At 38.2% G+C, this 14,110-nt stretch overlaps 1 protein-coding gene across 6 annotated transcripts in view; it reads left to right on the top strand.

Moving 5' to 3' along the window:
* LOC104328969 (neurabin-2) overlaps positions 1-14,110 on the top strand; it is a 46,613-nt gene that overhangs the window by 15,699 nt on the left and 16,804 nt on the right. For 5 of the 6 annotated variants that reach the window (XM_075430933.1, XM_075430937.1, XM_075430934.1 and 2 more), the window contains exons 4-13: positions 301-421; positions 952-1,056; positions 1,231-1,351; positions 1,818-1,961; positions 3,809-3,862; positions 5,653-5,882; positions 9,915-10,011; positions 10,093-10,282; positions 11,107-11,258; positions 12,062-12,395. In XM_075430933.1, coding sequence (XP_075287048.1) covers positions 301-421; positions 952-1,056; positions 1,231-1,351; positions 1,818-1,961; positions 3,809-3,862; positions 5,653-5,882; positions 9,915-10,011; positions 10,093-10,282; positions 11,107-11,258; positions 12,062-12,395 — 1,548 coding nt within the window. The remainder of the gene's footprint in view (positions 1-300; positions 422-951; positions 1,057-1,230; positions 1,352-1,817; positions 1,962-3,808; positions 3,863-5,652; positions 5,883-9,914; positions 10,012-10,092; positions 10,283-11,106; positions 11,259-12,061; positions 12,396-14,110) is intronic. The other variant, XM_075430935.1, reaches the window with a different exon arrangement.

The following is a 14,110-nucleotide window of genomic DNA, read 5'->3' as shown; positions in this document are numbered from 1 at the left end:
GAAATTAGGAAGGCTACTTTACTGAGTGACAAATCTGCACCAAAATGAACAATTCATAAATCTCGTTATCTCCTCCAGATACCATGAAGCTTTGAATCTAACAGGCAGTCGTATCTACAGAACAAAAAGGCTTTAAGTAGTGTCTAGATAGAAAATACGTTGTTGGGTTTTGTTTGTTTGTTTGAGTGAATTTTCATATCCTTTGTGTGGAAGGACTTGGAACACTTTGAAACAGCTCACTACTGCTAAGTGTTACATCTTGTGTTATGCAACTAATGTTAGATTTTTTTAATCCCTTAGGTGACAGTGGTCTGGGCATCAGTATTATCGGAATGGGAGTTGGTGCTGATCAGGGACTGGAAAAGCTAGGTATTTTTGTAAAAACAATAACGGATGGTGGAGCTGCTCAGAGAGATGGACGGTGAGTTTTTCATTTCATTGATTATGCTTTTTACAAATTTCTAACAGCCCAGTCATTTTCATTGGATAAGCTAAATATTGTGTATAAAAGTACAAAAGCTGAATGCAGCTGAATAAATATTGCATACCTGCTTTATATTAATGTTTTAAAAAACATTTTTTTGATTTAATGTAGGACATTTTTGCAAAATAAGTGTAGGTCTGCTTCCAGCATGTATGAGAAAAGCTTAGAATATGCCCATGTGTAGCAGTGCCACAAATCACGGTGACACCCCAGGACACCAATCAGTGTGCAAATAGTATAAAAATATCAAGGCAAATACAGTGTAAATTTTAATTGGCGATCTGCATAGTAATTGAGGATCGGGAGACTGTTTTTAAGCAGTCAGTTTCTCAGGACTCAGAATTTCTCAGGACTCAGAATTTCTCATTATAAATACTAGTGAGTTTTAAGTGATACTTGTGTCAAAAAATCTGTCAAGCCAAAATATTTTTGTTGAACTGATAGCTAAGCATTTATTTATTTTGCAGAATTCAAGTAAATGATCAGATTGTTGAGGTTGATGGCATAAGTCTAGTGGGAGTTACTCAGTTCTTTGCAGCCACTGTATTAAAAAACACCAAAGGCACAGTGAGGTACGTAGGTTTTCTATGAAATAATACTTTCTTTTTGTAATTTTTCATTAATGGAGAATACAAAACCATAATCTGAAATTACAAATATGACATTGAAGGCAATAGTATCGCAAACTAATTTCTTAAGCATACTTTAAGCTTTTTGCTGCAAGCTAATTTGGTTTTCTTCCATAGGTTTCTGATTGGGAGAGAGAAGCCAGGGACTCAGAGTGAAGTAGCCCGCCTCATTAGTGAGACCTTGGAGCAAGAGAGATGTTTGTATGAGCAGCACTACATTCATGATGATACAGAGCAGGTAGAACGTCATCCATACTTAACGTATTTTGAAAAGTACATGAGTACACTACATGCAGTAATTTCAACACATGGAATAAATGGTTTTTGAACTGAAGCAAAAAAAGGATAAACGAGGCAATTTGTTAAAAAAAGAAAATATTAACTTCATACATTACTATTATCGAAGCACATGATTATCACTACTTGCTATACTTCCAATTTATCAATAATCCAAAAGATATTTTTAAGTATCAGCTGTGGCTTGTTTTGTACATGACTTATTAGCTCTGTTTTGTGGACTCTGATGAAGGTGTTTGCAAGTCATCTTTGAAACTTATCATAGGTATAAGAAACTAAAAATTAATAGTAAATAGTTGAGGAAAATTTTGCAACTGCATTCCTTGATTGTGTGCTTTTTTTTATTGCTGCTACCATAATGCAAAGTGCGTGTGTTACAGAATATCATGATTTTCCCATTTTGTCAGGATGATGATTATGATGATGACGATGATACATATGAGTCACATCTACATGGAAAATCTGTAGAAGTTTTTGATCTTCCTGAAAACGAAGATATCAGTTTACCTCTGGATATGGATTCAGCGCAGTCTCTTCTTAAATTTAAAGAGGTGTGGTAGCAGTTTCTTAATAAGAATGTTATTTGAGGAGCATCTGAACCTTGTAAGATTTGGTTGTAATCTCCTTAATGTCCCCCTCATTTTGGGTTTCTTTTCCCAGCATCGCCAGTAAAATTCTCTGGTAAATGTTCCTTGAAATGTAGATCTTCTATAATTTTCTGATCACAGCTTCCCAATACATATTTATGTTAAATGGTCCTTCAATTTAAATAAATTTTTAAAAGTCCTTGGAAACAGGTATTAGAACCCAGCACCACCTCCCTCCTTGTTATGGTGTCTGAACATTGCATTAAATAGATATGATGCTTCTCTTAGTTCTTCTTTGGCCCACTGGACTTTGCATTTATTTACTGCATAGTAGAATGGGTTTAGCTACGAGGGGGAGCATGGAGGGACAAGTATGCCCATTCTGAATGGTCTCGAGTGTTGTGGTTAGATATTCTTCACGAAGAAAAGAAATACACATCTAATCTCTTGCTCTAGTCCCTGAGGTCTTCTGGAAAATCTTGGCGTACCCAAGAGCAGTTGACTCTCTAGACAGGTGTGATTTTGGCTTGGAGGGTTTTTTCAGGTGATCTCTTCTGGGTTGTTTTTTTTTACAGGTGTATTTTTTGTAAGTAATGAATTTGGAAGCCAAATAGGGCATTCCAGACTGTGAATCCCAACTTAACATAATTGGAAAACTGGGTTCCCTTTTCCCAAGGCTCTTATGAAGGGGCATTTGCTTAATTCAGGGCTGTGGAATTTAGTTGGGTATTTAAGCGGTGCACTCTTCGGCATTTAGGGGTCTGGGCTTCTTTGGTAGACTTAAGTCCCTGTCACTTTCACTCTGGAGGAGAATAATATACTGTGAAGAAACTGTTTGGTCAGATGCCGTTTATGCATGCATAAGCTTATTTTTATAAACGATCAGTATTTTGCAGACCTCCTTAAGTTTGCACTTTTGATAACCGATGATGTCACTGAGGAAGCTGAAATTTCAGGCTATTGATCACTAGAGAACATTTATAGTTTTTCTAGGTTAGGAAGCACAGCAGCAGGCTACAACATGTTTTCATCAGCGCTATATATTTACTTGGGGTACAATTACATTCTCAGCTAGAATCGTTACTATGCTGTTATTGATATAATCTAAATAAGGATAGTCATGGATTCATTTGTTTTAAAGTGTTTGGTGCACTATGCTTGCCAAAAAATAAAAAATATCCCCGCAGGGTTATAGATAGGAAGTGAGATACGAGAAGTAACTAATAGATCTCAGAAAAAATGTACTTTTGCGCTCATATGTGTGCCGTTTTCTTAAGACATGTTAACAATAATCTTTACATTTGGCTTAGGTGTAGCCTTCATCCATTTGTAATAATCCTGTGAAGGTTTGTGGTGTAAAGTACAAGGCTTAATTTTAAAGCAAAGCCAGCACGTTCATTTGTAAGCGCAGATAAGTAAAAATATTTAGTACTGTTAAATTTTTACTTAATTCCATATACCAGTTGTCATCATAAGTGCATTTCTGCTTTTTCATTGTACTGGCACAATGAAACATTATTTTAACCTTCTCATTTTTCTTAATGTATGGACAACAATGTGCGATTTTTAACTATAGATGGTTTGATTTTTGTAGCAAATAGAATACCGTGGAACTTTGGGTGTTTTAATTTGAGTTTAACTCTTTTTTAAAATAAAAGCTCATGATCACTTCTCTAACTGCAAATAATAAAGTTAACTTTATGCTACTATAAGAACAGGTTTGAGGAAGAAGGGAATCATGGACAAATACTTAAAACTAGCATTTCAAGTGTCCTTTTCTGTGTGCTCATACAATTTTTTTTTTGTTTCAGCTACAATTAAAACATGCAGTAACAATAGCTGAAGTGAATCAGCTGAAGGAGAAAGTAAGTTTTCAAAGAATCTTACTATTTACTGGGGGAGGGGTTTCTTATTTTATTTCTACCTACAAATTTTACCAAGAAAAGGCTGAATGCAGAAGGCAGCAATATGTTTCAGGCCTCGGGCTCTATGTACTCTCTGTTATGCTAGACAGGCATTTCTAAGCTGCACAGCTGTGCTCAAATTAAAAAAAAAAACAAAACCAAAACACAACACCCCCCCCAAAACCACTCCAAAGACCACTAAAAAAACCCAACACAAAACAAAAAACACACACCTCTCCAGTAGATGCTTCAATATTACTGCTTAGAGTAGAACTGGATATAGTGGAGTACTGTATGAAACAAGCTCCCAAACATATAAATATGAGAACATTTTCAGTGGCTAGAAGTTGAGGTGTTCGAGTACAGATTTAGCACTTACAGATAATGGTTAGTGGCTGATGTTCTGTTACCAGAAAGTTATTTCTGTTAGTTTGTTTCCCCACTTTCCCTCAAATTTCTGACCTGCTCTTGGGAGAGAATTTTTTTCCAGCTTTTTTTTGTGAGGATTGTTCAACACTTCTGCTTTCTGTGAGAAAGGGTTTTTTGATCTTTTTGCTGCTTTTTCCACTGATGGAGATCTGTGCATGGCCTTTTTCTGGAAATAGTTGTTGTAGGTGAACAGCTTATTTTATTTGATTGTAGTTCTGTGATGCCTTGTTGAGAAATGTGTACCTTAGGACAAGTTGTAGCACATTGCTGGGGAAGCACAATTGGAGAAGGGATAGCGCTTCAGACAGCAATAATTTTGAACAACAGTATCTCTTGGGGTTTTTGTGGCACTCTACAAATGTTCAGAGCTCCAAATGTAAAGAGGCAAGCAGCCAAAACTTCTTTGTGTTCTTACAAGAGTTCTGATTTTGATTTCTGACATTGCTCCTCCTCTTTGCAGTATTCTTGAAATTTGGCACAACTGGATTGCTAAAATGCTGTTTAAAATGTTAGTGTTAATACAACTTACTGCCCCATTTTTGATCCAAGAAATTCTTAGTTCTTTTGAACATCTCTGTTCCATCAGCAGGTCATGTTAACTGGCCTCAAAAGCAGTGATTTTGTTAGTGTAAATGGTGTCCCCAAAGAAGGCATCACGGACAAACTAAGCTACATCCTGCCTGTTCACTCCTCCAAGGCCTAGAGAACTTCATATGTTAACATTCCCTTTTATTATGTGGCTGCTGTCAAGCTGAAGGCGCCCCATCCCTTTCCTTTGTTGAGGGAATGTTTGGTGTTTTTATACATTAGCCCCAGGAAAGCAAACCATTGGTATATCATGGTTTATTAGGAAGACCAATGTCTTATCAAGTACCATGGAAGATCAGCTGGTCTCATTGGCTTTATTCAACAAGGTGTTGGTAACAAAGCAGTAGAACAGGGAGCTTGTCTGACAGAATCTTAACCTGTATATCTCCAGTTGCCTGTGAAGGTAATCGCAACAGGTCTCTCCAGAGGTATTAAGGGATGGTGAATTCCTGAACAAGTCAACATTAGCTAACAAGAAAGGTCTTACTCATTTTATCTCTTCAAAAAGAAGCAATGCTAATGAGGAAGTAGTAGAAGACTCTTGGGTTTGAGTTCTAAACTTACTTGGATTAGCAAGGGTTGGAAGAGTTGATACAAGTTCAGTGTCTTGTTTTAATATTATTGGTAAGTATTTAATTGTTATTGTCTCTTCGCTACTTAAACATGTGTAAAAAAAACCTGGCTTTTATTTCATCTTTTAGTTTAGATTGATCCTTAAGTATTAATCTTTTCAGTTAAAAATTGTTGAAGCAGAAAAAAATGAATGGAAACTAAGTCGAGCCCAACTTCAGCAAAACTTGGACGAAAGCAAAGAGAAAATTAAAAAGTTAGAGACCTACTGGTTAGAGGCACAGAGTTTATGCAAAACAGTAAATGAACATCTTAAAGAAACTCAAGAACAATGTGATGCCCTTGAAAAGAAATACAACAAGGCCAAGAAATTGCTTAAAGATTACCAACAAAAGTAAGTACTCCAGAATGCCAAATCTGTATTTCTTGCTTGTATGTTTTGTACATTGTGGGGAAAACAGACAATACCTAAGGTTAGGATTTGTTGAACACACTTTCTTTTCATCTGGTAAAGTTCAGGGAAACAGTGGGCTATACGTGCTGAATTCTTCCATACCTTAAGTCATCAGCTTCTGGAAAGGTTCTCCAAAAATTTTGCTGCTGCTTTTGTGATTCTAAGCTTAGGAAAAAAGATTTAATATTTTAATAACAAATTTTTAAAACAACTTACTTGAGAAATGGTAATGTGTCTCTACTTTTGGAAGGACTACTTGAAATTTGGCATGAGATATTTGGCAATATCTTTTGCTGTTTGTGAGAAAACCTTTAGGTTTGACCAACTTAAATGTTCTAGACAGGGTAGGCACCAAAGGATATATAATAAGAGCCAGATACATGTGATTAAGTCTGAGTTAAGAGTTATGTCTTGTAGGGGGAGTAAAAGGAATTCTGAGAAAAATTAAGAGTTTGGGATATGGATCTAGTCCATCCAAATGGCTGCATGAAAATGGTGTCTTCAATCTGTTAACAGGTTTGGGTTTTTTAGTAGAGGTAATACTGCTTGTTAGATACACATGTGTAAGACTTGAACACTGTTGTCGTGCAGTTGTGTCTCTGCTCTCCCTTCTTTCCTCTGAGCTAAACAAGGTCTAATTGCAAAATCCTTCTAGAAGTGTCTTGCTTTTGATAGTTACTGTAAGCGTATAATTCTTTTGTCCCCAGTTTCTCTGTTTGCTACTTATTTTTAAAGGCAGTTTGCATGATCTTTTGCTCTGCAGTCCACATCCAGAAATGTTACATTTTCACAGTGCATTTTTCTGCTGTTTGGTGAGCTTTTTAAAGGTCTTATTTTCCCTCTCCTCCCAAGCTTATCTGCATGGAAGTTCAAAAGCTAATTAAGATGACTTGTAACGTGCTTGTTTCCATTTCCTCGCTGTTTAGCAAATTCACATTACTCCTTTGGCTGTCCCTGAAGCTTTTGCATTTTGTGTAGATGTTCTACACTTATATTCTGGGTTTGTGTGTTATTCCATCTGACTTGCGGGGAAAAAGCAGCTTTTATTTTTGTTTCTTTCTTGTAATAATTGCTTCTTTTTGTAAAACCCATCCATTGCAATTTCTGTAGGATAAATCAAGTAGAAACTTCAAATGCAATTTAGTTTCCTACAGAGAGTTCTGCCATAGCTTTTGGAAGGAGAATAATGTGTGTGCATGTATCTTTGTGGAAGAGAGTAAGATTGTGTACGGATGGGGTTAGGAAGGCTAAGGCGTGGATGGAGCTGAACTTGGCAAGGGATGCAAAGAATAACAAGGGCTTCTACGGGTGTGTCAGTCAGAAATGTAGGGTCAAAGAAAGTGTATGTCCACTGATGAGCAAGACCGGCAAACTGGTAACAAGAGGCAAGGAGAAGGCTGAGGTACTCCGCAACTGGTTTGCCTCAGTCTTCACTGGCAGTGTTTGCTCCCACAACTCTCCAGTGGATGGACCGCAAGGCAGGGGCTGGGAGAGCAAAGTCCCTCCTACTATAAGAGAAGATCGGGTTCGTGACCACCTGAGCAACCTGAACATAGATAAGTCTATGGGACCTGACGAGATGCATCCCAGAGTCCTGAGGGAATTGACTGATTTAGTTGCCAAGCCACTTTCCATGATACTTGAAAAGTCATGGCAGTCAGGTGAAGTCCCTGGTGACTGGAAAAAGGGAAACATTGGACCCATTTTTAAAAAGGGTAGAAAGGACGACCCTGGGAACTACCCACTTGTCAGCCTCACATCTGTGCCTGGGAAGATCGTGGAACAGATCCTCCTAGAGGCTATACCAAGGCTCATGGAGGACAGGAAGGTGATTCAAGACAGCCAACATGGCTTCACCAAGGACATGTCCTACCTGACCAAACTAGTGGCCTTCTATGATGGAGTGACTACATCAGTGGGCAAGGGAAAAACTACGAACGTAATCTACCTGGCCTTCTGTAAGGCCTTTGATATAGTCCCCCACAACATCCTTATCTCTAAATTGGAAAAATACAGATTTGATGAGTGGACTGTTTAGTGGATGAGGAATTGGCTGGATGGTCGCATCTAGTGGGTAGTGGTCAACGCCTTCGTGTCCAGATAGAGACTGGTGACAAGTGGTGTCCTCAGGGGTCTGTATTAGGACCAGTACTCATTAATATCTTCATTAAGTTGGGCAGAGAGGAACCTGATGAGGTTCAACAAAGGCAAATGCAGGGTCCTGCACCTGGGGAAGAACAACCCCATGCATCAGTACAGGCTTGGGCCGGACCTGCTGGGGAGCAGCTCTGTGGAGAGGGACCTGGGTGTCCTAGTGGACGACAGGTTAACCATGAGCCAGCAGTGTACCCTGGCTGCCAAGAAAGCCAATGGGATCCTGGGGTGCATTAGGAGGAGTGTGGCCAGCAGGTCGAGGGAGGTTCTCCTTCCCCTCTACACTGCCCTAGTGAGGCCTCATCTGGAGTACTCTGTCCAGTTCTGGGCTCCCCAGTTCAAGAAAGATGAAGAGCTACTGGAGAGAGTCCAGCGGCGGGCTATGAGGATGGTGAGGGGACTGGAACATCTCCCTACAAGGAGAGGCTGAGGGAGCTGGGCTTGTTCAGCCTGGAGAAGAGAAGGCTGCGAGGGGACCTAATATATGCTTATAAATATCTCAAGGGTGGGTGTCAAGAGGATGGGGCCAGACTCTTTCAGCAGTGCCCAGCGACAGGACAAGGGGCAATGGGCACAAACTGAAGCAGAGGAAGTTCCATCTGAACATGAGGAAGAATTTCTTCCCTCTGAGGGTGACGGAGCACTGGAACAGGCTGCCCAGGGAGGTTGTGGAGTCTCCTTCTCTGGAGATATTCAAGACATGCCTGGACAAGGTCCTGTGCAGCCTGCTGTAGGTGACCCTGCTTTGGCAGGGGAGTTGGACTAGATGACCCACAGAGGTCCCTTCCAACCCCTACCATTCTGTGATTCTGTTCAACAAGGCCAAGTGCAGGCTCCTGCACCTGGGTTGGGGCAACCCCCAGTGTCAGTACAGGCTGGGGGATGAAAGGATTGAGAGCAGCGCTGAGAAGGACTTGGGAGTACTGGTGGATGAAAAGCTGGACATGAGCCAGCAATATGGACTTACGGCCCAGAATGCCAGTCGTATCCTGGACTGCATCAAAAGCAGCGTGGCCAGCAGGTTGAGGGAGGGGATTCAGCCACTCTGCTCCTCTCTGGTGAAACCCCACCTGGAGTCCTGCATCCATCTATGGAGCCCTCAGCACAGGAAAGACATGGAGCAGGTCCAGAGGAGGGCCACAAAAATGATCAGAGGAATGGAACACCTCTCCTATGAGGGAAGGCTGAGAGAGTTAGGATTGTTCAGCCTGAAGAAGAGAAGGCTGCGGGGAGACCTTACAGCAGCCTTCCAGTATCTGAAGGGCTCCTATAAGAAAGATGGGGACAAACTTTTCAGCAGGGCCTGTAGCAATAGGGCAAAGGGTAATGGTTTTAAACTACAACAGGGTAGATTTAGACGGGATGTAAGGAATAAATTTTTTACAAGGATGGTGAAACACGGCAACAGGTTGCCCAGAGAGGTGGTAGATGCCCCATCCCTGGAGACATTCAAGGTCAGGTTGGACGGGGCTCTGAGCAACCTGGTCTAGTTGAAGATGTCACTGCTTACTGCAGGGGGGTTGGACTAGATGACCTCTAAAGGTCCCTTCCAACCTATACTAATCCATGATCCTGTGATGTAGTGATTGGAGTCCTGCATATATTTCATGCTTTAAATGTTTATGCAACTTGCTTGCCACTTTTAAAGGTAGAGAGCTGGTTTTTAATTTCATAGAAAAGGTGTTGCAATACATCTTTTTTCAGCCCAGAGTAAATTACATGTCATGTAAATGGAACTGCGCGTATTTCTATTTTATGTATTTTTCTACATTTCTGTATATAACTGTTTCATATATATGTGTATATTTCTTTCACCAGAGAAACAGAATTTATGAAAAAAGAGGAGGATCATTCAAGGCTACTTGAAGAGAGAGACCAGAAATATGCAGAACAGCTGAAAATACATCAGGAAAAAGTAAAGCGGTACTTATATTTTGAAATAAACTGCTGCATTCCTGGAGAGTTGTATCTCACTTCTGAATTTTAATTCTTGCAGATTTCAGAGCTTGAAAGTAAATTAAAAGTATATGAGAGAATGCCATATATGTTTGGAGGTGGCAGTTTATTGGAAGATGGCTGTCAAAGTCCAGGTCAATATAATGAACAGTCGAAGATAAGAGAAGAAAATGCAAAAGAAACAGAATCAATAGAAGAAAGACTGAATTCCTCAGATACGTTAATTTCTGGTAAGTAGATTGTAGGCTCTTTGAGTTACATTTAACAAAAATTAGGAGGAGTTCTATGTGTAGTGGTTTTTTGTTGTTAAAAGAAATTAAGTGTTTGCTCTTTCTTAGTGACTGGGTAAATGTTTGACCTGAGACAGTGTGGCTATGTTTGTTTAGGTGCCCCAACATTTTCAGTATTGTGGTAATGTATTTATTAAATTGTGAGGGAAAGAGGAGAATAGATAAAGGGATATCCATCTTCACTGTTCCTCAGATTCTCTATTAGTGAAACCGGTAACATTAGTGGGACTAAAACACTAAGATATGTCAGTTAAAATACCATTGATTTTTAAACTATGATTTACACCAAAACTTACTATGATTGTTTTTATTTGTCTGGTAATTTTATGCCCAGAATATTGTAAAATTATAGAAGTTCAAACGAAAACTGTATTTTAAAAAGATTTGGTAGATGCTTATGTACTCTGTAAAGAGTTTCTATCTTAAAGAGCAAGGATAGGAAAGTACATTTTTTGGCACAAATTCTCATCTATTTGAGAATAAAATTCAGTTTTCAAGCCGTAATACAATTATATCCTGATGGATTTTATTTATTTTTTAATTGAAAAAACTGGGTAGAGATATATTTAAAATTAGTTAGAAATTGCTATCACAGTATGTTAAAATATTGTAGTATTATATAAAACAGTATTTTTGTATAGTAATGATTAACAGGTAGAATAATTCTGATTTAGCTTCTGAATATTTTTCTGTACAGTGGGTTGGAGAACTTGCCTACCAGATTTGTGTTTGTTTTTTTTTAAAGTAGTACATATTTGTTGCAGATTTTGATGCTTTTGTTGGGGATACTCCCAGATTAGACACCAGTGCCCACAAAGCAAAAGCTCAGCTTGCCTTGAAAGTAAAACGCCAGCCACCTTCTCGATCAAAGCTGAAAGAATCTCTTGGGGCTGGACAACAGACTGCAATTCTACAGGTACCGATATTGGTAGATAATTATGCTTCATGACCCTGAATATATGTTCAGTTTTATCTGTATTTCCGGTTTTAAGTGTTGTCCATGCTTCATTCAGACTGTGCCAAAGCATCATATTTTTATGCTATATCAAGTGAAAAACCCTGTTCGGATTCATACCATATATGTGATCTCTGACATGTTCTTTGTGGCACAGTTAATTTAAAGTTAGCAAAGAAGTATGCAAGCTTGTTGTATTCTACTTCCTGAAAGATTTTGATATAGTGACAGTGGTATGTTGTGAAATATACTTACCTGTCTTATAATTCCTTCATCTGAAAAAAGTTACTTACCAAATTTCTTCAAAAATTAAACACTTATGAAAGGCTTCATTATTCCATAATCATTTAAGTCCACAAAAAGTATACCAGTAGAATATTATAGCACATTTCTGGAAAACAGTGGAAGAATTGAGGTGTGTATAGTTGGTATATGAGAGAGCCTGTCATAGAGGAAGAAGACTGAACTACTTCAGTTAGGCTGAAAAGTGGTTGCATTAAATTGGAATGGCCAAGATGTACCAGAACATTTCTGACTTGGCTAGAGAAAGATGATCCGGGGTGTGCAGAAAGATCTGTATAGGGTTGGATAAAGGAAGGCCTATAAAATCAGCCTAATATGATTTAGATGATCTCTAGAAGGGATTAAGTTAAATTTTTCTGAACTGAGGAAGTTTGTGTGTAACGTTTTAGATGTTTGTAAAAGATCAGATAGTAAATTGTTATATGTCACGCTTATCAAAATAACTTTTGAATTTGTTGAAGGATGGGGATTCAGAAGATGCTGTTCTCACCAGAGAAATTTCCACTCTGTGCCTAACCAAGACCTTAGAAACAAGTGAAAAATTAACTCTCCCATGCCTGGATGACATAGATCGAAAGAATGAAAAGCCTGAACAAACAGAAAGCACAGAAAGTCCTCTAGAGTCAAGTCCTTCTGCTTCCACGCACTCTTCTCCAGTACACAAACCTAACAACGAAAATAGCACAACCACCACTCATTCATCTCCTCCTGAAGAGATGGCCCTAAATTCTCCTCAAGGGTATCCCAAGAACGTTAAGCAAAGAGAAGCAAAAGGGAAAGGGAAAGAAGCGAAGGGTAAGGCTTAGGGGTTTATTATTATTTTAATCCTTTGGGGTTAAAATATTACAGATTTTAGATAAAAATGAATATTGAACAATGAACTACTTTAAGGGAAATTGAATTGACTACAAAACTAATTACCTGTTCTAAAACCGCTTTTAAACTCTTCACGAAAGTTTGACGTTACCAAAAAGTATGCAAGTTCATTGTATTCTATTTTTAGAATTTGAATTTTGCATATTTTAGATTTTGATACAACAGTAGTACGTCCTGAAATATGCTTATCTGTCTTTTAATTCCTTGATCTGCAACAAGTTAGTTACCAAATTTCTACAAAAACTCAACATTCCTAAAACAATTTATAGCACCAAGAATCTAAAAGGTGCCTGCAGAATAAATGCTGTTTCAATTAAACAGTTACAGAAAGGAATAGGTCTAAGTGAGTTTGGTAAAGGCTCAAACTTAGAAAACTGAAGAGTCTAAATGGTTGCCTTGACATAAGCTAGAGGGGAGCGAAGTCATTGACTGCGGATAATCAGTAAAGGTCCTAGCACATTTCTGCAAAACACTAGCCTCATAAGTAGCAGCATATCAGAGAGTAAGTTTGATTTCCTGATTCCCAGAAAAAAATCAGTATTGGCTTTGTGCTTCCAGACGTTATCCAGGATACTGATTCTGAATGTTATGGGAATTACCACATTATTCATCTTGTTCTCTTAGGATATTTCTCACTAGGAAAAGGTTAAAACTGTTATAATCAGCCTAGTCGCTACTAATCATTATTTGATAGCAGTATTTGGCTTTTTTCCTTATGAATAATTGAAAAAGGGATCAGATAAAGCATTTTAAATGCTTGGTATTTCCTTTAGTCAGCTAACACAGTATATAACGGCAGACTATATTTGCTATCTTTTCTATACAGCTTGGGCTAAACCTTTCTTTTAAGACCCTCAAAACAGGATTTGTTTTATACTCTCCTCCTGTGTGTTTTTATAAAGTCTTAAACTGAAATAGTCTCTACCCCACCTTCTGTTTGTTTTGTTTGGGTTTGGTGTTTTTTTTAAAAAAAATATCAAGACAAGTATCTAATATGTAAGTGATCTTGCTTTCTTTTCTACATTTTTTTTGTGATGGCTGAAGCATTGCAAACATTTTCTTAAAATTGGCAGTCATTGGAAGAGCTAATTAAAACTTGCTCTTTGTAGGCAAAATGACACTAAATGCTACATTCTGCTAGATTGTTGCTTTCTAACCATATTTAAATGTCTACCTATTATGTCATTGAAATAATCCTTTCTGTTACCTTCCCATCCATTCACGTATCAGTCTGTATTTTAACCTATTGTACTGCTTTTTAGAAATTACCTCTGGAGAGAGAGGTGCAAACAAATGTCAGTATCAAAATTAATTCTTCTGCTTTGTATTTAAGTTGACAGGAAAAATAACCAGTTTAACTGGTGGTTATGTATCAGATGTTACATGTTTAGAAAGAGCAGTTAACTAATGAGATAATGTTCTGATGTTCATGAGAAGCTACTGATCAGATACGCCAATAAAAATAAAAGAGGAAAACCCCCTGATTATACAGCATGTAAACTTTGAGGTAACCATTACATGTTTCAGGAAGGATTATTAGCTGATGGACTGGTGGGGAGTTGTCCTCAGTTTTGTGTAGTAAACATGATTTTTGTTTTCTTGTGATCCTTGAAGGCATCTGTGTACACAACTTA

This window comes from Opisthocomus hoazin, chromosome 9 (assembly GCF_030867145.1).
Source record: "Opisthocomus hoazin isolate bOpiHoa1 chromosome 9, bOpiHoa1.hap1, whole genome shotgun sequence".
NCBI lineage: Eukaryota > Metazoa > Chordata > Aves > Opisthocomiformes > Opisthocomidae > Opisthocomus > Opisthocomus hoazin.
This window is presented reverse-complemented; position numbering and strand designations above follow the sequence as displayed.